General features: G+C 41.7%; 1 protein-coding gene across 1 annotated transcript in view; it reads right to left on the bottom strand.

Moving 5' to 3' along the window:
* Window positions 1-24,231, bottom strand: part of myo15b (myosin XVB) — a 100,106-nt gene that overhangs the window by 70,714 nt on the left and 5,161 nt on the right. Inside the window, exons 4-14 of the mRNA XM_047338416.1 lie at window positions 16,998-17,107; window positions 16,767-16,841; window positions 15,046-15,139; window positions 14,818-14,921; window positions 14,639-14,702; window positions 11,761-11,874; window positions 11,471-11,632; window positions 11,280-11,393; window positions 11,128-11,186; window positions 3,142-3,265; window positions 2,955-3,050 (exon numbers count right to left, since the gene is read on the bottom strand). Coding sequence (XP_047194372.1) covers window positions 2,955-3,050; window positions 3,142-3,265; window positions 11,128-11,186; window positions 11,280-11,393; window positions 11,471-11,632; window positions 11,761-11,874; window positions 14,639-14,702; window positions 14,818-14,921; window positions 15,046-15,139; window positions 16,767-16,841; window positions 16,998-17,107 — 1,116 coding nt within the window. The remainder of the gene's footprint in view (window positions 1-2,954; window positions 3,051-3,141; window positions 3,266-11,127; window positions 11,187-11,279; window positions 11,394-11,470; window positions 11,633-11,760; window positions 11,875-14,638; window positions 14,703-14,817; window positions 14,922-15,045; window positions 15,140-16,766; window positions 16,842-16,997; window positions 17,108-24,231) is intronic.

Genomic DNA, 24,231 nt, shown 5'->3' with positions numbered 1-24,231 from the left:
GTATGTTTTAATTCAACAGCAGGACCGTTGCCATATTGCCATGAAAAAGGACGTTTCACTAATATGACTTTACATTGTCCACAAGATTTAACATGTTTAATGACCTTGTGACCACATTTACATTCCAAATTCAACATAATCATTGCACCATCTACTGGCAACAGGATGCACGCCTCAACAGGATGTGACACTTATCTCCTTCATTCACTGTGCAAACGCATAACGCAATACCAAGATGTGTCAACCAACCTCTTGCATTTTGGTCATCTTTCCTGTCATATGGGTTTACAGCTTGGCCCCAAGCTTTTGGTCCAGTCCAGATGCTAGGGCTAGCGTGTCATTATTCCACTGCCACTAAGAAAAAAAGTGCTTGACGAGCTCCACTATGGACACTGTGGTGTGGTGCGAATGAAAGAAATCATATGCAGCTATATCTGGTGGCCAGGACTTGATACAGCTATAGAGGAGAAAGCAAAGTCATGTTCAGCCTACCAGAAATTGAGAAACCTCCCACAGCTGGCTCAATTACATCCGTGGGACTGGCCTGAAGCACCATGGCAATGAGTCCTCATGTTTTTTAGTTGTAGTCGGTGCTCATAGCTAATGGCCTGAGGTTGCTGTCATGAAAAAAACCTCCTCAGAGAGAACCATCGAAGAGCTAAGGTTGATTTTCAGCTGTTATGGTCTACCGCAACAGCTCTTAGTGATAACGGCCCACAACTAGTGTATGAAGAGTTCAATACACTTAATGGAAAAGAACAGTATTCAACATATCAAGTCTGCGCCAATACCCCATATCACTTGGCTAAAAATGGGCTCTCTGAAAGATTTGACAAACCAAGCAAGCTCGCCAGTCTTTACAATGCACGGCACCTCAGTGCTTTTCTGTTGTTGTACCAAATACACATAATGCAACCACAAAGGGGCCTCCCACCTTGGCTCTACTGAAGAGACAACTTCACACTGGTCTTGACTAGAGGTGTGGAAATTTCTTGATTCTTAGATGCATCGTGATGCAGACGTGGACAACGCTGAATCAAGGCAGTGACAGAACATAATCGATTCATGTTTTCTGCTATGTTCATTCTTTTAACCATGTCCTGCAGCTGCATAATTATAACCACCGCTGCTTGAGACCTAGGACAGACGCACATTAAATGTCTGGTCGTCCTGTACTGTGTCAGCGTCACCTGTCAGAGTCTGCTTCCTCTTCACTCCCCCACTGACCTTTGCTCACTTTACACTTTGACAATAAAGACCAACACGAATCAGAAGTTATTAAGACACGTACAGTACTTGACATTTAATTCGTGTTTGATTCGCTCTAGAGTTTATGAGACATGTTCAAACCTGCTACACACAACATGAGACGTAACGTGATGCGAACAACCAGGACATCAGGGTTAAAGGGAATGATTCCGGATTCATGATCAAATACCATCAATTAATACCTAAATATATGTGATTGTTAGTTCGTGTGTGAAGAGCGACAGAGACGAGCAGACACCCACATACACACACTCACACACACTCCTGCAAACAGAAGAGAAGTTCTTCCGGTAGATTATGACGCAACACAGATCTCCAGTTAAGCCCATTTTTGTTTAGGGAGGCTGTAACAATGGGGTCACTCAAAAGCAGCTCTATGTGCATTTGATTCACTCGGCATGACTGTTTTGCAGTGGTCTCTGCATCACTAAATACAATTTTTAAACATCTAATTGCAACAATGTCCCCTGCCTGCAATAGTGTTCGGACAATTATTAAGCAGACCTACATCTCCACTTTGGAGTTAATGGTATGGTTGAGATATTGTACTTGGTTCTACCTCTTCTTCACCACCACCTGCTGTGGATTCAAAACTACACTAAACTACTAAGTGTTTCACACTCGCAATGCACAATTTTGCTTTTAACAAAGCACATATTTGTATCACATATATACTTTGAGACTGTAACTAGCATTCATACCTCATCACCATCAACTTCTAGCACTTGTTTTGTACCTTTACTAAGCAGCAAGCTTTTTTTTCCTTTTTTTATATTTGCTTAGTTTGGCTTATGTGCATTGGGCTTGTAAAGCTTTTCTTTTTTAACTCTGGTTTTCATCTCCCCCTATGAGGTTTCTATTCTCAATCCTGACTTTCTAATTTCTCTTTCTTACTCACATCACACACATCCATCAGCTTACATCTGGGTGTACAGTTAAGTGAGCCTACTGCAAAATGCTGATGTGTGATTATTCATTTATAAAGTTATTGTCTTAAGTGACCCTGTAACCGGCCATTGCAGCCAAACAACCAGCCCAGCCCACCAGGAATCTTCTCCTGATAAACCAGGTCATAAATAATCACTTTGGCCGGTGAGTCATTAAAAGTCATGTTGTTATTGAAGGTATATTATAAATCAAGTGGTTGCTTGTTTTATATACATTAAATTAGTTTTTCACTTTCTAATAAGCCATCAACAGTAATACATGTTAATAGGTTATCAATAAAGGGTAATAGGTCTGACATTAACTAACCCATCAACTAACCCATAAATTCTGCAATTCAAAGCTTCATTTTCTTATTTAGTAACGTTTCAGCATTTTTGAGAACAGGCTTATTTACATTCATTCAGTGTTAGCAAATTCAATCCTATATGTATATTTTATTATATGGCTGGATTCAGGATGTGGTTACTACACTAACCCATCAACACCACAGTGGTAAATGTTAATAGATGGATTTTGGTCAGGTTGCATCACAAAATTGTTCAGGAAGTAAACAATTAATAGAAGGAGATTTACTTCATGTTTTTTTAAACTCTCAACCCAAAAGCAGTTGTATTATGAGCAGCTTAACTGATCTACATCAGTAATGTTTTTAGTAATAATCCATTTACAAGGTCTGCCTTATTTAAGAAGGTCCCAGACGGTCAGTTGATCATTCATCTAGCCTTTATCCAACTTACCTGCTCCTGAGAGATCACTGCCTTGTTGACAAAGTGCTGCAGCTGCTCATTGGCAAAGTTGATACACAGCTGCTCGAAGCTGTTAACTCCCAAGTCCTACAGAATAACAGAGAATCTGTGATGTTACATCCAACACCACAAGATATTCTTTACTTTATGTCTCCAGATGTCAGTCCAGGATACTAACCTCAAACCCATAAATGTCCAGAACCCCCACTGTGCTGTCCATCTTTGAGGGACTCAGCCAGTCATTGATCTGCTCCAACAACCAGTCAAACAAAACCAAATACAAGGCTTTGGCAATGGCATCTCTATAAGAGAGGGAAAGAGAGAGGAGGCATATGCACCTTTCAAGTTTAAAGGTACAAACTCACAAGTTAAAACTTTGATTCACAATAATTTCAAGGCTGCTCCAGCAGTTTTACACAACATCAATTCAATTGTCTTGGGTAGTACTACTGTCTGAAGATGTCAGTGATATTGACAAGCATTACATTACATTACATTTCATTTAGCTGACGCTTTTATCCAAAGCGACTTACAATAAGTGCATTCAACCATGAGGGTACAAACCCAGAACAACAATAATAGAGAAAGTACAATTTCTTCAAAAAAAAGCAAAACTACAAAGTGCTATAAGTAAGTGCCATTTTAAGTGCTACTAAATTGTTAGTTTTTTAAAATGTTATCCAAGGTATAGTCGGAAGAGGTGTGTTTTTAGTTTGCGGTGGAAGATGTGTAGACTTTCTGCTGTCCTGATGTCCATGGGGAGCTCATTCCACCATTTAGGAGCCAGGACAGCAAACAGTCGTGATTTTGATGAGTGGTTAGCCTCACGAGGGAGCAACAAGCGATTGGCCGAAGCAGAGCGGAGTGAACGGGCTGGGGTGTAACGCTTGACTATGTCCTGGATGTAGATGGACCCGATCCGTTCACAGCACGGTACGCAAGTACTAATGTTTTGAAACGGATGCGGGCAGCCACTGGTAACCAGTGAAGGGAGCGGAGGAGCGGAGTAGTGAGTGAATTTAGGTTGGTTAAAGACCAGTCGAGCTGCTGCATTCTGGATGAGCTGCAGAGGTCGGATGGCACTAGCAGGCAGACCTGCCAGGAGGGAGTTGCAGTAGTCTAGGCGTGAGATGACCAGAGCCTGGACCAGAACCTGTACCGCCTTCTGAGTGAGAAGGGGGCGTATTCTCCTGATGTTGTACAGCATGAATCGACAGGAACGTGTTGTTACAGTAATGTTGGCAGTAAGGGAGAGTTGGCTGTCGAGTGTCACACCCAGGTTCCTAGCAGTCTGAGTGGGGGAACACGGAGTTGTCAAAGTTAATAGTCAGGTCATGGGTGGACCTGACCAGACAAGCAAACATTTAAATTATAATAACCAAATAAATCTGCAACCAGCATTAAACAGGCCTGGGGTGGTTGCAGGATGCTGATTGATGTACGTCAGCAACCACTGTGACACTGTGAAAGAGTGAGATGTTATTTCCAGTATGGAGTATGTAGCAGTTGACATACTTTTTAGCACATTTAGCAACACTTCCTGTGGCCACTAGGTTGAGCATAAGAACATGCAATGAAATACATGTCATGTCATCATGGCCAGGGGCCTCATTTATAACCTGAAACGTGCACACGCCACTTCTCACGCAAACGTTGGGATTTATAAAAACAAACGCAAACTCTGACCCATGCGTACGAACATTTTGGAAAGGGGAAATTGATGATGCAGACATGAGGAGGTGAATTGAAGCCAGATTATCGATCCACTTCATCATTTACATTAAAACCAACAGAGTTCTTTGTGCTCGTGTGACATATCTGTTCCATAAGAACCTTTAATTGAAAAAGACTAACAGCTAATTACGTTCAGATTCCATTAAACAGCAGAGTGATTAATAGTTTTTAATAATATCTTCTAACACTGTGAGTGTATCATTAAGGACAAGTGTGTGTAAAATCATTGCACTGAACGTGACTATGCCATCAGGTGCACAGGGCGCACTGGAGATCACTCACAAAAATATATAAAAACCATTCACCTTCACAGTAATCGGTCTGATTGCTTTAAATAAATAAATACTGCGGTGACACGCGTGTGTAATGCTACTTGATGGACGTAGGCGAATGGAAGGATGAGGAGGAAAAGAGTGTTCAGCGATCACAAAGATTTTTTATCCCATGATGATGACTACTCAGCTGATTTAGATTCTATAGATCTGTGATCTTGGATCTTTGTGCTGAACTGAGTCCAGTATTACACAGATCAACCCGACGGAACAGAACCATCTTAGTGCAAACACAAACATATATGAATAATTCTGTTATATTTTATAACTTGGGGACATCACAGTTGTCTCTGAATTTACTAATAAAATAAAAATATGTACAGGCGATATAACAAGTTCCCCCACATTCCGACAGTGTGAAGTGAAATTTGTTTTGCCTCCAACTTTGAATAAGATTTTTTTTATTTCAGGCACTGTCTTCACTCTCACTCACAGTATTATCAGCAGTGTATCATTGTATTTTCTTTATTAATGATATCACTGCTGTGCCATGAAATCGCTCTTCACCTCCACCTTACTAACAAACACCTCAATGTCAATGTCAATGGCATAGACCATTTATGGTTGAAGCTGGGCGTGTGAAGGGCGGGAACTGAGGCGATCCAAGAACCAACATTTCCAGGTGGACTGTGATTTATAAAGTGAACATTGCGTTCACATGTGCATGCGCACGGTTTTATAAATCTGTTTTTTTTCCGCGCACGCCATTTTTGGCTTTTGTACACACGTACACTTTTAGTATGAATTCCACAAAATGTTTTATAAATGAGGCCCCTGGACTCTAGTCAAATGTGAAGTTTGGTGGCAGACTGGACAATGTGTATTTGAGTTACACAACTTCTTGACAATAGAACACTGGACTGTCTTTATGCAAAAGCCAAGGATTTATACAGCTCCTCCCCCCACTGGGCCGCTCTCATCACAACCTTCTTCGTCTGCTCCCTGCCTACATCCCTATGGTGAATAAATAACCCCAACCAAGAGGTATGTGAGGAAATGGTCTAAGGACACCAGCATGGCACTGAGGGACTGTTTTGAGACCATAGACTGGTAAGTTCTGTGTGGGACACACAGGGAGGACATTGACAGTTTAACCCACTGCATAACTGATTACATAAACTTCTGTGTGGAGAACACTGTACCTACCCAGATGGTGCAGTGCTTCCCAAACAACAAACCCTGGGTGACCCCTGCACTAAAGGCCCTGCTGAATGAGCAGAGGCATTGTTTTTAGAGCAGGGGATAAAGAGGAACTGAAGAGGGTACAGAGGGAGCTAAGGAAGGAGATAAGGAAGGGAAAGGATGGCCACAGGAGGAAGTTGGAGGAATGCCTCCATCAGAAGAACACAAGAGAGGTGTGGAGAGGCCTGAGAACCATATCCGGCCACCGCAAGGTCAGTGGGACGAACCCAGAATCTGGAAACAAGGAGTGGGCAAATGAGCTGAATTAGTTTTTCAACAGTTTTAATTCTGTACCCACTCCCTTCCCCAACTACCAGAGCCCAGACCTGCCGATGCAGCCACCACGCCCTCCCTCCTCCTCTTCCAGGGCAGTAGGGACATGATCAGCTGCAGTGGACTGCCACATGGCTGCATAGACCATCGACTGCCTCACCAACAGATCACAGTATGTGAGGCTTTGTGACTGTGTGTCTGATGTGGTTGTTTACAGCACAGGGGCCCCACAGGGAACAGCGCTCTCTCCTTTCCTGTTCACCATATACACATCAGACTTCAGACACAACACAGAGAGCTGTCATATCCAGACGTTCTCTGATGACACAGCCATCATTTGTCGTGTATCAGATGGCAACGAACTGGAGTATATGGGGGTCATCCCTGACTTTCTCCACTGGTGTATACTGAATCACCTTTACGCCACCAAGACAAAGGAGATGGTGATAGACTTCCGCAGGAAGTCACCCCAGACCACACAGGTGAACGTCCAGGATATGGTCATTGACATAGTGGGGGACTACAGATACCTGGCTGTTCACCTCAACAACAAACTTGACTGGTCCAACAATACAGATGTCCTGTACAAGAGGGGCCAGAGTCATCGCCATCTGCTGAGGAGACTGAGGTCCTTCTGAGTGTGCAGAACACTATTAAGGACTTTTTATGACACTGTGGTGGCTTGTGCACTGTTCTATGCCATTGTCTGCTGGGGATGAGGATGCACTGAGAGGGACAGAAAAAGACGAAATAAACTGATTAGGAGAGCCAGCTCTGTCTTGGACTGCCCTCTGGATCCCACTGAGGAGGTGGGTGAGAGAGGATGTTAGCGAAGCCGAATTCCATCATGGACAACACCTTTCATCCCCTGCATGACACCGTAGGGGCCCTTAGCAGTTCTTTTAGAGGCAGACTGCTTCACCCACAGTGCAAGAAGATTGCTTTCGCAGGTCCTTCATTCCCACTGCTGTCAGACTCTACAAAACCATCTGGAGGGAAAAATAATATACTGCACTGGTCATCTCAGTCTACTTATACTATTTGCACTATTTTTAACAGAAAATAACTTTTTGCACATTTGTGTTTATCTAGGTTCTTCCTATGTACAAAATTGTTTTTTCTTATGAACAGTTTTTTTACTTGCTTGAACAATCATCCCGTGTCACTGCAGTTTACTTATAATATTTCATACAAACCACTACATTGAAAAGTTCTATATTATACATACATATAATACATTTATTTAAATTTTTTTTAATTATTTCTCTATTGCCTTTCTTTTATATTATTATTCTCTTGTCTACCTTATTCTGACTTGCCTGCTGCTGTAACAACAGAATTTCCCTGGGATGTGGATCAATAAAGTTTTATCTTGTCTTATTTTATCCAACTGGCCTCACCAGCCACAAAGACAGCTGATGAAACAGTTGGTTTGCACAACCCCAGAATTTATGCACCAACAGTCAGAAACCATCTCAGAGAAGCCTGGTTTACACTATGGCAGATGGCATACAGCAAGCGGTTTGCTGATGTCAATATGTCAACAGAGTGGCCCATAGTGGTGTTGGGGTTATGGTATGTGCAGGCATTAGCTACAGACAAGAACACTCTTGAGTTTTAATGACAACTGAAATCAGCCACAGGTTCTCTTTCATGTTTGGAAGAGGAGGGTGAGGTGAGGGGTAGTTAGCTGCAACATGTACCTTCACCACTAGATGTCACTAAATTCTACACACTGAACCTTTAATTATGTTTGACCTCTTTGTGATGAGCCATTTTGGGGTTTGTAACAGGTAGTTTGTGGCAGTGGCTCTAATCTAAATTTCACCCCTCATAAATCACAGCTTTCTTATTATGGCTACTGTAGCTATTTTTGTTCAGACTTCGTCAGGGATTTTTGAATAGTTTAAAAAAAAATAGCAATCATTGAAACGCCACTTTAATAAAAAAGTGTGTTTTGTCAGCTACTTTGCCGATTCCAAGGAACAGTGTTGATCATTCTGTGGTTTTCTCTACAATTTAACCTAAAGCAGCAAAAAGAGCTGTTGTTGCAAATGGAAAGGGATAAATTGACTATGAAAAATAAATGGCTAAGAGTGATTTTGGAAAAGAAAAAACTATTGTTAAAGCAGTAAAGATTAGACCTAATTAGGTCAGATAATGCTGATCCTGAGTGTTCAGGTGAGTTGGTTTCACAAAGTCAAAAAATGTTTAATGTGATAGGTAACTTGCGTCTTGTACCAAAATTTGTTGACTGATCCAGACACATTTTCTCCCTTATTGAACGTGTCACTGATGTTATTGGTTGGCCTGAGGTTGACCATGTAGTTATGTTGCAGTCCGTATTGACAGGAAAGGCACAAGAAGCTTACTCAGCTCATAGTTCAAGTGACAGCCAAAAATATTCAACTATTGACTGTTGAAGATGCAGGTTTAAAAGCTTATGAATTTGAACCTGAGGCGTATAGGGGTTTGTAGACTTAACTTAACATTTCAAAAGGAGGTGTTCTGCTTTGGAGGTCACTAGTTTTAAGGATCTAACCCTAACCCAGTTTAAAGATTGCCTTCCACCTGAGGTTGCCACTCATATTGCTGAACATGGAGTAAAAGCTGTCTCTGAAGCTGCCACTCTGGCAGATGTATATGTGCTAGCACATCATGGTATATTTGCGAAAACAGGGTTTCAGATAATACTGCTGCCAAAGCTCTTGGTCACTGCACTAACTATTCTTGGTCTTCAAGGCCAAATCGTGGTCCATCAACATTGGAAAGTGTCCAGTTTTGAAAAGCAAGGTAAATTTCATCACGGCAACTCATATGTGACTCAGTAGTGCAGTGCTCTTCCTGTTCCTCCCAGCACAAAGAAGCAGATACCAGTCCTGCTACTTGATTGATTCCCATCTATGGCCCAGTGCATCTTTCCTTGTGTAAAAGCTAGTCTATCCCCTCCATGCTCTTGAGACTGTGCTGGGAGACACAGCAAACCTTCTTGCGACCGCACATATGGATATGCCATCCTGGAGGAGCTGGACTACCTGTGCAACTGATTGGGCTACAGGTAAATGGTCCGTATTTCTATATATTTTCTAGTTTACTTAAAGCACTTTACAGTACAGTTTTTTGCCATTCACCCATTCACACACAAATTCATACAGTGCATCTATGGGCATCACTTTTTTCTATGAGGGGCAGTTTGGGGTTCAGGTTGGAGGATGACCGCTCTACCCCTCTCAGCCACAACTGCCTCATGCTACCAGTAGTGACAAGGACACTAGCAGAAGACAAAACTAGAAAAGAATCAGTCAGGAAGGATAAGTTGTCCCTTTCATTTGCACCAAAGAAATTGAAATTGATTCACAATCACTTGTGCTTCCTAAATGGACAGATTGATATCCCTGAAGTTTAACTGACTTGGTGTTATACTGTGACAACTAAGTGTTCCATTCATTTCTTTGAGCAGTGTATGATATTGCAGTTAATATTAAGACTTGTCATACATTCCACATTACAGGTAAGCCAAAACAGTCTATCAAAATGCTGCAACTTTGTCCAATCCTTGTGGTTTACCCATTTGAGCATCTAATTATTCACTGTATGGGCCCGATTGACGGTGATGTGCCAGGTTACATGTTATCCGGCTGCCTTTCCATTGCATACTATCAGAGCTAAGTCTGTGTTTAAGGCTTTCACTTAGTTTATTTTTATATTTGGTATAGCATATTCAGACTGACCAAGGTTCAAATTTATCATCACATTTGTTTACTCAAATTCTGTAATTAAATTATCTGGCATAACAAAGCATGGGCTTATCATGCACAGTCAGTGTGCTTTGGAATGTTTCGACCAGCCCAGTAGGTCTTTATTGCGAGCATACTTCACTGAGATGAGTAGGCACTAGATCTGCACGATATTAGGAAAACATGCGATATGCGATAACGTTTTTAATATCGCGATGCCGATATGACTTGCTATAAATAAACACAAACAGTCCCTGGCTATGGACTCAGAAACCACAGACAGCTCCACAGCCGGGAGAAGGCGCATAGCCCGTCAGCAGGGTCACCAAGTCCAGGGCAGACACCAGGGAGCCATGCACAGCTCCACTAAGTCCATCTACAGTGTTACTTTAGGTCTTTCCACACATGTTTGGACATAACACATAATATAGATGGCCAGCAAGAATGGCAACAAGCATACTATGTGAAGATGCAAAAACAAAGGGTTGGTCTCAAGACAGCAACATGTCTTGTAACAATAATCAACACAACCACCAGAGTACCATCACTTGTGTTAAACGGAACCATTTGAGATGGTTTGAGCATCTAATTTGAGTGCCTCCTGAATTCCTCCTTGTGGAAGTGGTCCAGGCACATCCACCTGGAAGGAAACAATAAGGCAACCCCACACCTGAGTGATTACCTATACTATATAATTTAAACTAGGTAGGCCTTGGAATAATCCAGGAAGATCTGCAGGACATGGATCGGCAGAAGGACATGGGATACCATCCTTGGCCTTTTGCCACTGCAAGGTCCAGAATAAATGTGAGGAAATTGATGGATGAATGGATAGAAGCCAAGAACAAGTGTGCGCTAATTGTGGTTACCTCCAGTCTGCATCACCATTAGAGGAACTGTACTTACCGGGATTCTATGGCACGTTCCACAGACAGGGGGCAGTAGATCTTTTCATAGGTTGTCTCCTGTAGATGACAGTACTGATCAGTGTGCACATTTACAGATACATGAACAATTAAGCCAGAAAAAGCATGACTGGTGCATGAGGTGCTACTGACTGTGACTCTGTGAGTGATGATGGTCTGCAGGGCTTCTGAGGAAATCTGCAACAAGGAGCCAACTCTTCTGGTCTCAGCGTCGCTGAAGATGTGGGACACCTCAAAGGACTCATGCTGAAACAACACCTTAATGTATGAAACCACACCAAATTTGATTTGACTAACACTAACACACACATACACACACACACCTCATATGAGCTGAAGCAGATGTTGCCTAGCTGCAGAATTGAGGACAGAATGGCCCAAATTGTGGAGACCTGGTTAGCATGGAGTCCAATGGTCTCAAAGCAATGAACCAAAAGTTGGAAGTCCTGTTTGTCCTGCTTCCCATTCAACTTACAGGCACCACCCTAGTGGAGAACAGATTAAAAATGTATATATATATATATATGTGTTACACATTTAATGAGTGAAAAGGAAGCAAGACCATGCAAGAGAAAAGCCATAGATGATCATTCAGTGTTAATGTGTGCTGTACTTGATTTAGGTAGTAATAGGTCTCAGGTCCCTGTAGGTAGAGCTCCTGTTTGTCCCAGTCGTTCATCCCTGCTAGGATCTCATAAAATACATGGTAGTTCCTCTCCTCATTGGCCTTTAAGGGAAATGAGACCAAAACTAGACATTGACATAAATGGAGTTTATGAACTGAAATGATGAATACAAAAATAAAACGTACAAGTAAATAATAACAACAATTAACAGAACATCCAAGCTTTTAATAGTCACAGATGTACTATTGAAAACAACATGTGAGCATGCTTACGATAACAATGTTAAAGTTTAATGTTTAACAGGTAATATTGCCATCTTAGTTTAGTGGGTTGAAGCTAAAGCATTTACCTTTCTTAAATTTAAATTCACTTGATCTCCATTTTTACTTGGATCTGTATCAATTTGAACATACTCGTAAATATCAGTCCCATTATTTTTTTCATCATGATTCATGAATCAATTTTCAAAGAAATCAATGAAAATTTCAGAACCCTGATCCAGATCTGCACCAAAATTTAAAGGTTCTTCTCTGACCCATACCTCATCTTTCCACTAAGTTTTGTTGTAATCCTTGCCATAGTTTATGCATAATCCTGCTAACTAACAAACAAAAATAAATGCAGATGAAAACATAACCTCATTGGCAGAGGTAGAAGGGGTGCTCTGAGAGTGCATAGCTCCGCCAAGCCTAATCTTGCCATCTTAAAGCAGTGTTTCCTATTTCCTAGTAATTAAGACTGTGGGTGCCCAATGATATTCAAATTTGTCTTGCCACATTTTCACTGTACTTCCTTGGGCCGTGTCCTACCCCTGAACAAAATTTCAAAGAATTCCATCAGTAGTATTTGTGCCTGTGCTCGTGTTTGTTTAAATATGATTTGATTGGACTCTGTGATTGTGACACTGTAAGGCCGCTCAGCTGCTGCCTTTTAAACCTGAGGATCAATCAGCCAACAGCTCTCACCTGTGCAGATTGATCATCTGGTACAGGGAAAGGCGCTCTCCCAGCCACCTCATATCCACAGTGAACAATAGATGGGCTTACATGTGTACACAAAGTCTGACCACATGTCGTCTTTGTCCTGAAGACAAAGGACAGCTTCCAAAACTCAGTCTCCCAGGGTCCTTTATCTCTTCACACCTAGGTGAGAAACTTGCCCTAAAAAAACTGTTCTGGTGCCAGCATCTCACACATGCATCTCCCACAGTGAGCTCTGCCCCATGGTCGAAGCACCCCATGTGGCCTTTTGTCTTCATAGTGGCCATAGCTGCCATTTTGAACCACACACACATTCATGAGACTGAATCAGTAAATTGGCTATCTTTTCCAATTAAAGTTATTATTTAAGATAAATATTTTAGTATTAATCTTAAATATTTTCTGATAGCTAATTTATGTGGCACATTTAATGGTGCCACATGGGAGGCAGAGTACCCCAACAGTACCACAATGCGGTTTAGCAATGCACAATGGCACCCCAGTCAAAGTGAGTGAGCAGCATTTTGATCTTGCAGCCCTTAACACAATGTAGGCACCAAAGCCAATATGATGTTTTTTCCAATCTGTTTTTGTAATCCATTTCCAAAGCAATTCTGGGGTTGAAAATCCTTTTTTATCACTTTCCTAGTTCGTGTCGTTTATCGTGTGATATTAATTCTGAGCTTCCAAACCATTTTTTAACCAAAAAGCAAATCAATGAGCCAAAGAAGGAACACTTTGGGGAGTTTTGGGGGGACTCAAACACTTCACCCACCCCTCCATCGGTGAGTAAATAGAGTGAATTTAAATTTTTGGATGAACTATCCCTTTAAGGGCTGCAAGATCATTACATACTGTGTGATCACATATATCTTTAACATAAAACCTGATTGCTTATATTCATTGCTGCATAATTATAACCACTGCTGCTTCAGGATCAGGACAGATGTCCATTAAAGGTCCGGCCGTTCTGTGTCAGAGTGTCTGTCGGCGTCTGCTTCCTCCTCGCTCCCCCGCTGACCTGCTCTCACTTTACACTTTAACACCATCACTGATCACAAGGTATTAGGACAAGTACAGGACAAATGTTTACATTGTGTTGTTTGAGTCTCTCTGTATGTGTAAAGATTAAGACAGATGAGCAGACAGACACACACACACCTGCATACAGAAGTTCTTCCTGCAGATTAGGATGTTGTTGTTTTTTTTAATATATTTTTGGGGCTTTTTATTGCCTTTAATGGATAGGAAAGCAAGCTTGTGAAGGGGTGACAGAGAGAGAGTGGGGGAGGACAAGCATAAATGGCCACAGGTTGGAATCAAACCCGGGCCTCTGCGGGTGGAGGCCTTGCCTCGTGACACAGTGTTTTAAGTTCATTGTTGCAGAAGGAGCGAGGCCCCGTTTATCCAGGAACATAAATATGAAATCAGCAGGTTTTTATAAAGATCAGTTCTACATGTGAGTGATTGCAAAACATCCAAGGAGCAGAATCACTTGTTGACTAGCAGAGTAATGCACCTCAGTGCAGTGGCGCTGCTAAGGGGAGCCAGGCGGGGCCACCTTGATACAGAAAAGGCTATAATTCGAGTTTGTCCTGATAAGCTTTAGGTGCAGCACGTCGATATTTGAATTGAAAACCTTATTTTGTACATATTAAATTGTAATAACACTAACAGTCTATAAGACTCTGTCTCATGTTTGTCTGACTGATTTTATTAATTGAGGAAAAAGTATGTACACTGAAACTACTGATTGGCGGTGGCATACAACAGCAGTGAACCTAGTTGAACCAGATAAAATTTGCTTTTCCAGTGAATGTAAAATTATGGACTCTTCCATGATTCCTATTTTGAACAAATACCACACCACACTTAATATTCTCACCTGAAATATAACCCTGGACTTCTCCAGGAGATATCTGGACAATGAGGTCCCGACAACAACACCACTTTTAACAAAGATAAGACATGGATAGCAAATAAAAAAGCTGAAACCAATTTTGAGATGGGAAGCAACAAAAAAAAAATATGTGAGATTCAAAGGTTAAAATTAGCTGGACTCACTTGAGAATGTGGATGTGGAGGTACTTGCCAAAGCGGCTGGAGTTGTCGTTGAGGATGGTCTTGGCATTGCCAAAACTCTCAAGAATTGGAAAGACCTTCATGGGCTGGTCAAGGAAGAGAAAATAAGGGAAGTGAATTAGGGATTGGTTTGAAGGACTGTAACATATACATAATGATGTGCAGTGCTGCCAACTCAAGTGTTTTTGTGCATTTTTGACCAATATTTACCTGTCGTAGATTGTTGTTTCTGCCCTGGTACATGGTGCTGAGGTAATGGACTATCAGCTTGGTTGCCTCTGTTTTCCCTGAACCACTCTGGCCACTACAGAAGAACATGAAGAATTTGTTTAACATGTAAGCATGTAAGCCAATTATAACTAAACACAGAACAGCTGGGGCTGATGGGAATGTCATTGGGTTTTCACGTATTGTAACATTGCAAGGTTTATGAAAAGTAAGTCCAGTCAGTACAAAAATAAACCCAGTAGTTGTTGAGACAAATATATTAAAGTTTTGTATTGTGTCACTTCCGGTTTTCGCTGGTGTTAGTGTATCGATCTCTGCTCTTCTTCATTTCTCTTAATTCTGCAATTATCTGATCCACTGAGGCTAACTTCGAGTCACATTTACATTTGTATTTTTTTCAAACTTATATCTCTCCATTTCTTTTTACAGTGATTTACACACTATTCCTGTCTTGTGTTAGCTTAGAAACATAGCTTTAGAAGTTAACAATGGATTATCTCTCCCCCTCTCACTGCCATGCTCTCTCCTGCTCAGTGTGCTGACTGTTACCCCTCTGCCTCCTTTAGCCATAACAGTATGTGTAACAAATGTAGTTTATTTGCCAGGATGGAGGCGGGGATTAGCCATTTATAATCGCGGCTCTGCACCATGGAAACAAAATCATTGGCTGATAAAGTAAGCCAGTCCCCGGTAGCTGGTACGAGCCAAGCGGTTGTAGCTTCTCTGACTGTCGAAGCATAGTCCTAAACTGAAGCTCCCGGTTCACCACTGTCGCTTAGTCTGGACAATTTATTGGAAACGTGAACAAGTACGTTTTCAATGAATTGTCCACACTTAGCGACACACCCGCTGAGAAACCAACTCTGGTTATTGGCATAGACATTGAAAATGTAATAATATTTCCCTAAAACCCTCTTCTGTCTTACCATTTTTTAAATTACATTTGAATATACGATTATTGACTACTCTGATTCTGGACAGCAATTCTATTGTAGTCTGTGTTTATCAGAAGATACTGGAAACAATTCACAGCCATGTGCCTGTTAATAGTTTTTTGGGGGGTAGTTTTTCCTTACTCTTGTTTGGGGTTTAGGGCAAAGGATGTTGCACCTTGTTAATCCCTATGAGACAAATTGTAATTTGTGAATATGGCCTATATATATAAAATATTATTGATTGATCACTTGATCAATTGATTAATTGATAATTAAAATAAGATAACCAACTTTTTATTAGTCCATCTCACTACGTACTGAAAAAGACTTTAAAAAACTTCCCTCACAAATATATAGTTAAATTTCCCTTTTTTTAAAGCCTTAGTAGGAAGTAATGTATTTTTGGCATGATGCTCTGCAGCAGATAATTTATATCTGGTGAGTACTTCCAACACCAGTACAGTGGTGTGGGATTGGGTCAGAAATTGTTTACTTAACATTACTTAATGCTACAGTGTTTTTGAACAGCAATACTTTTAGCTTAGAGGAATAATATATATTAGGATTTGAATACACATACTTGTTCAAGGCCAGTTTTTTGTCTGTTTGCATGATTTGTTGTCAATGAAACACTATATCACAGGCCTACTTCTTTTCATTTTGATTCTGAGAATGTTGTATGGGAGTACACAGGAAAGATTAAACTACTTGGCAAAACTACACATAAATATACTTTAAAACTAATGTAATCGGTGTTCCTGTCAGTACCTTATAATGATGCACTGCTCCTGTGTTGAGGCCTGAGACTGTGTGAAGGTGCCCTCAGCTATGGCATACACATGGCTGAAGCAGAGAACAACAGAAAGGCAAACATAGTTGTGTTTCAAGAGAGAAGATGTGTTTTAAGGAACTGAAATATCTTATGAGACACATGCTGCCAACCATCATTGAAATAAAGAGAAATTAGTATGTTGTGCAGTCTGAGAAGTATTTTCTTACGGTGGGTTTTTCTGCTGCTGATTCCCCTGGTATTGCTCTCTCAGCTCAGCTGTGTAGATGTTAAGAGGCTTGAAGGGGTTAATGGACAGTAGCATGTTTCCAATGTAAGTCTAGGGGAAAAGATGACAGACATTCAATGAATGTACATATAATAATAATAATAATAATAATAATAATAATAGCTTGCATTTATATAGTGCCTTTCAAGGGACCCAAGGACGCAAACAAATCATGTCGTTTTCGAGGAAAATTTCTAAAAACAAATTTGGCAAGCTTTGTAGGTAAATTGTTGCTAAATATTTGCAATGATGATAGTAGTTTAGTTATGGTTGTATCTGACTTGATTTATTTATTTACCAACATAATAACAGCTTTTTGGCTTCAAATATATTTAGCATGAATACATTTCGTCATCTCTCTTGCTAGTTCTTTTTGTGGAGATTTAAATTGCATTTCATCATCCTAATTGTATCTTTTGCTGCTCCATTTTAGTCTAATCCAGGACTCACATATATGTGTTGGAGGCTTCATCTTAAAGTCATTCACTTTGAATGGGGTGATGTACTGCGTTGTGGCTGAATAGCATCATGTTGCTTGCGCTTGCATGTAGCAGCGTAGGCACTAGCCAATCAAAAGGTGTTTAGAAAATACCCAAAGCACAGGCGCTAGCCAATCAAATCACATTAATGTGAAAGAGGCTGCTAGTGTGTGTCATTATGGATTTTATTTCATGTATGTGAATTTAGTATTGCATTGATAGAGTAGCTACCATGGCACATTAGGATGTCTGTGTCACGAGCATGAAACTGTGTTGTTAATTGTTGACGTTATGATTGGGCCAGCACCATGCATTGGCATTAGAGTAACCTCCATCCTCCGGAAGAATACCATGTTGGCTGAATGCCAAATGCTGGCTGGCTGAATACCATGAAAAATAAATAAAATATAAAGATAAAGTGTATACAGAGTAATGCAGAATATTCTAATATAAATGGAAATGAGAATAAAATATGCTTAAAATAAGCAATTTTCATGAGAGAAACTAATAAAAAAAAAACAGCAAATAGAAAAAATAAAAGGATTAATATGGGATATTGCACATCATATTGAATACTGCGCATGATATTAAAATAATAAGATGATGGTAATTATTGCATACCATCACAATGTGTTTTAATGTTTCCACGTATATATGTCTACACGTCTGTCTACTTCGAGGTACACGTATAGTCGCCAGGTTCTGCTAGATATCAGTAGAGACTGTGAAAAAAACTCAGCACCACCTACAGCTCATCAGAAACTTCGCAGCCTTGGTCTGTTTTGCTGAATGCCAACATCACCGGATCCGACTGCTGTCCCTGACTGGGTAAAGAGACGCCGCAAGCGGTGTGAGAGAAAGCGCGGAAATTTACAGGCTACGCTAGCAGCAAACCTGAACCGACCGGCAATTCCATCTGCTCACCAATGTTCACTCCATTAACAACAAGATGGATCACAAACAACTCCTGAGAGCTGAATACCCAGCGCAACATAATGGACTGCTGTGTTGTAATTTTAACGGACACATGACCAAATCATCATGATCACTACCGCTACTGGTCACACCTGTCAGGGTGAAAAACTGGCCTCAAAGTACACACCCTCGAATCCTACCTCTCCGACCCCCACCAATTCATCAGCATCAATAAATCCAACTCCAACACGGCCCCAGTCTCCCAAGGTGTCCCCCAAGGTTCTGTACTTGGTCCCCTCCTCTTTATTCTCTACATGCTCACCCTCGGTAACATCATATGCATCATACGCCACCATGGCCTCCATTCCAACTGCTATGCTGACGACAAACAACTCTACATCTCCACCAAATCAATCACTCCCGCCACTCACTCCACTCTCACAAACTGCCTTACAGATATAAAGACTTGGATGCAAAATAACTTTCTCAAACTCAACAGCGACAAATCTGAAATCCTCAACATCAGCCCCAAATCAATCACCACCTCCTGCCACAATTTCTCCCTCTCTATCGATGGCTCCACTGTTCCCGCATCCACACACCTCTGTAACCTCGGTTTCATCTTCGACCAAACCCTCTCCTTTGAACACCACATCAACCACATTACAAAAACATACTTCTCCCACCTAAAAAACATTTCCCATATACGACCCTCCCTCTCCTCTTCAGACGATGAAACACTCATCCACGCCTTCATCACCTCCCAACTCAACTATTGCAATAGCATCCTTTATGGTACATCCACCAAAATCATCAAAATTTGGCTCGCCATTCAACAAAGAATACAGTTTAAAATTCTCCTCATCACATACAAAACCCTCCACAACCTCGCCCCCTCTTACCTCTCTGACCTCCTACACCGACACAATCCCACCCGCAACCTCAGATCCACCAACACCAACCTCCTCACCCCTCTCACCCTGTCCAAGCACCGAACCTGGGGGGACAGGGCCTTCTACATCGCTGCCCCCTCCCTCTTGAACTCTCTCCCCCAACGCCTCAGACATTCTCCTTCCCTCACCTCCTTCAAAAATGGACTCAAAACTCACCTTTTTGATATCTGCTTTTAATCTGTGATTTATTTATGTATTATAATTGTTTTTAATATAAAATGTCTTTTAATAACTATAATGTTACCTTATTGTTATTGTTTTTATTGCGACTGTGTTTACCATGTTATGTGCCTTTGATTACCTTTTAAAAGCGCTAAATAAATAAAATGTATTATTATTATTAAATTACAACATCATAGACTCTGCCACGCCGCTGGATCAGCTAACATGCTACAGGGTAGACAGAGCCTCGGACACCGGTGGCAGTGTGTGCGTTTACATAAGCGATGCTTGGTTTTGAAACGAGCATCCCCCCTCCCCCACCTCGGCCTATCTGATCACATCACCATTATGCTGAAGCATACAGCATACAGGCCACAGGGGAAAGGAGATACAGGTGTGGCCGGAAGGTGCCACTTCTGCACTTCAGGACCGCTTTGACACCACGGACTGGGACATCTTCAAGCAAGCACACACAACCAATTTACCGACCTACAGGAGTACACAGAGACTGACAGCTTACATCTCCAAATGCATCGAGGATGTGACTGTCACCAAAACCATCACTTCACAGTCTAAAATAGAAGCCATGGCTGACAGGAGAGGTTCACAGACTGCTGAAGACTGCCTTTAGAGCCGGTGACGGAGCAGAACTGAGAACAGCCACGGCCAACCTGTCCCGTGGCATCAAGAAAGCCAAGCGTCAGTACAGCAAGAAAATGACCTGGCAACTCAAGGACAGCAGAGACACACAGAGCCTCTGGTAGGGGATTCAGACCCTCACAGATTACAAACCATCACCTCAAGTCTGTGACAACAAGATCTTTCTGCTGAACCAACTAAATAGCTTCTTTGCACGCTTTGATGCACTGAACAACACCACTGCACAGAAGTCACCAGCTCCCCCTTACGACCATGTTTTGTGTTTCTCTTCAGCCAATGTGAAGAAAACACTCTCAAAGATCAACGCTCACGAGGTGGTGGGTCCGGACAACTTCCCTGGTTGGGTGCTGAAAGACTGTGCAGAAGAACTGAAAGATGTCCCCACAGACATTTTCAACACCTCCTTGAGTCAGGCTGTTGTCCCCAGATGCTTCAAAACCACCACCATTATACCTGTGCCAAAGAAGTCATCTCCATCCAGCTTTAATGACTACCGCCCTGTTGCACTGACTCCCACCATCATGAAGTGCTTTGAGAGGCTGGTCATGCATTACATCAAATCCCCCACCCTGGACCTGCTTCATTTTGCATATCGGGCAAAAGAGGTCTACTGATGATGCAATCTCTTCTGCCCTCCACGTAACCCTCACCCACAGCATTTCTGTTGACCGAATCCATTGTTTAAAAAAAGGGGTTTTATTGTGAAATATTTGCAGGAGCGGAAGATGCACAGCTTCATACTGTATAGTACTTGTATATAGAGTATACAGGAGTACTTTTATACAAGGAAATAATCATATTTATGGCCATATTCAAGGCAAGGCCTATGTAAAAACATTGTGCTGCAGTAGCAGCTCCTCTGCAGAACATATCGTTGAACTGAGAAGCTAAATATTTAGCATTGAACAGATGCTGTATATATTAATTGATATTAATGTGAATATTGTTCATTGAATAGATAAAGATGCATAACTGCCTTTTATTGTGTATATTTATGCTCGTACATTGAGCCTTTAACAGAAATTGTAAAAATTATAAATATGACCCTCCTAAGTGGTTTTTTTGGAAAATATCAGGGTGGTAGATCGGCTTACGTTTAGAAGTAAAAAGTGATCTTGGGTTCGAAAAAGTTGGTGACCACTGCACTACGGCGTAGAAAATGAGGCTCCTGAGACGGTCGGTTCTGACCTTTCGAGTCTGTGTTTCCACACAAGTGCAGCTCATTGTCTATGCGAACGCCCAGGTACTTGTATTCCTAAACGACATCCACCACTGATCCCTTGATGGTGACTGGGTTCAGACTAGTCCTTCGCTTCCTAAAGTCCACAATGCTGCTGTATTTAGCCTTATGTCCCATGCTGATACAGCCCACAATGGCAGAGTTGTCAAAAATGTCTGCAGGGGACAGGACAGTGAGCAGTATCTGAAGTCTGAGGAGTAGAGAGTGAACAGGAAGGGAAACAGGGCCGTCCCCGGAGGTGCCCCCATCCGTGACCTGATGTTCTGCAGCCTCACAGCCAATCAGTGAGGTAGCTAGTAATCCAGACCAGTAGTGAAGCATCCACCTACACGCCGAGTAGCTTGTAGCTGAGAAGAGCAGGCTGGATGGTGTCAAAAGCACTGGAAAAGCCACTCCAATATTGGGCTGGTTGGCGAAGTGCAGAGGGTCCAGTGATGGCTTGAGTACTGTGCGGAGGTGCTTTAGGACCAGTCTCTCCAGTGACTTCATGAAGTGAGGTCAGAGCAACTGGTCTGGAGTCACTAAGCATGGTGGGGTGTTTTCTCTTGGACACAGGAACCATACATGATGTTTTCCACAGGGCAGGGTGTCATGGTTTTGTCTTCTGAGTGTCTAAAGAGTTCTGCCTCTTTATGAAGAGTGTTTTCAGTTTAATTATTACCTCCTTGTGTTTCATGTTTATCCCTGTGTTTATGTTTGTTTATGAGTTGTTTCTGTGTCTCATGTTTTCCCACTCCCTGTGTTCTGTTTCCTGTTTTATTTTGTAGTTTCTGCTCCTAGTGTGTTTTCTTTCTTCACTTCCTGTCTTTGTGATTGTCTGCACCAGTCCTCATGTGTTCCACCTGTGTTCAATTGCCCCTGCCTTCCCTGTGTGTATATAAGTCTCTGTGCTTCCCCTTGTCGGTTCGTTTTCCCCGGTGTGCTCTTTGTTTTTCAGTTTGGACTTTTTGAGATTTCTCTGCTTGTAGTTTTCTCCTGTTAAGTTATTTTTTCCCATTAAAAGGCCTTTTTTTTTTTTAAACTCTGCTTTTGCATCTTGGGTCCACCTGCTCAACCAAAACCCTGACACAGGGATAACCATCGTGCTCAGGTTCAGGTTGAATATGTGCTGTCACAGTTGAAAAGCGCATTCTTTGAGCAGTCTGGGGCTGAGGACGTCAGGACATGAAGCCTTGCCAGGGCAGAGACGACTGAACTCTCTTCTTACCTCCTCCGCCGTGATGGTTATTGGAGAGACAGAAGCACTGGTTGGGAGTCCCAATGGGGAAGGGAGGGCATAGGGCTGAGGTGAATGGCAAGGAGCCAAGAGAGTCATCGCTGAAAGACGTAGGGGGAGAGATGTTGAGGTAAATGATGATGAGAGGAACTCAGTGAAGGTGGATCTAGCTGAGGATGGTGTCGAGGGTTGACCAATCGCATTCAATAAAAAATACGTAAATCAATAACAGTTTGCCCCAGTGTCTGGGGCGCAGAGAGCTGCGTCCCGTGGAAAATCTGCAACAACCAATTAAAGAGCAGCCTCAGGTCCTGTGGTTGGCAAAAGTTTAAGTTTAACTAAGTGAAAGAAATTTTCATTCACTCATTTGGCCGGTGCCCCACAACAGGAAGTATATGTACATGTATTTAGACTGATATTAACCAAATACAATTTGAAAACAATTTCTATTGAATGCTTACATGTGCTTACAGTCTACCAGGCACATTGTAAGCAAACTATTATTGTCTAATTAAATTGTGTTTAACATGTTTGTTGCACAAGCCGCCACTGGTTGTGACAATTAAGCCTTTACATTGAATGGCGATGGCGTGACCTTCAATGGAACGCCAGCAAACAGAAAGTTGTTGTAAAGTCGCTGTACATGCTCCCATCTGCCTCAAATGTGACATGTATGCTGATGGTAACTACATTAACACACCTTAATATTTGGCAGTTGAGGTAAAATGTCCTCACAGTCACATTCGCCAAAGTGCTTGCTCATTGTAGGAACTGTTGTTTTTCTCTATGATTTTGTGAGGTCTCAACTATGTAAAGTGCCTTAGATAATGTATGTTATATGGTTGAGACGAATTCTCGGATGAAACGAGTATCCGGTACGGATAATTTACCTTTAAGAGCACGAGTACCGTCCGAGTAAAATGTGTCAATATCCATACTCGTGATGAATGTAAATCCTCATTGGATAGCTGGGTACACATCATTCCTTGATAGGCCAGCCACACACACAGCTCTTCCCCTATACAGAGCCTATAAAAAGTTCATCAACATCGTTATCTATGATCACATTGTAAGGGTTTTGTATTCTGTATTCTTTATTAAGAGTGTTTTCTGTTTTGTCATTACCTTGTGTTTCTTGACTTCCTTGTGTTTATGTTTGTCTGAGTTGTTTCGGTGTCCCTGTGTTCTGTGTCCTGTTTTATTTTGTAGTCTCTGTTCATAGTGTGGTTTCTCTCTTCACTTCCTGTTTTATTTTATTGTCTCGGTTCTTGTGTCTAATTTTACTTCCTGTCTGTGATTGTCTGCACCAGTCTGTGTCCAATTGCCTCTGCCTTCCCTGTGTGTGTGTATATATAAGTCTCTGTGCTCCCCTTTGTCCTTGTCGTATGTTTGGTGTGATCTCTTGTCTAACCGTCGTTATGTCCCGTCCTGGTATCCTGTCCTGATCTCCTGTGTTTTTCGTATCCAGTGTCTCCTGAGCCTGTGCACCTCTGCATCCTCTGTGTAAGCTTCCTGTGTTTTCTCCCTTTGTACTCTTAGTTGTTTTGTTA

Source organism: Hippoglossus stenolepis, chromosome 21, assembly GCF_022539355.2.
Source record: "Hippoglossus stenolepis isolate QCI-W04-F060 chromosome 21, HSTE1.2, whole genome shotgun sequence".
NCBI lineage: Eukaryota > Metazoa > Chordata > Actinopteri > Pleuronectiformes > Pleuronectidae > Hippoglossus > Hippoglossus stenolepis.
The sequence above is the reverse complement of the archived record's forward strand: the minus strand, read 5'-3'. Positions and strand labels throughout refer to the sequence as shown.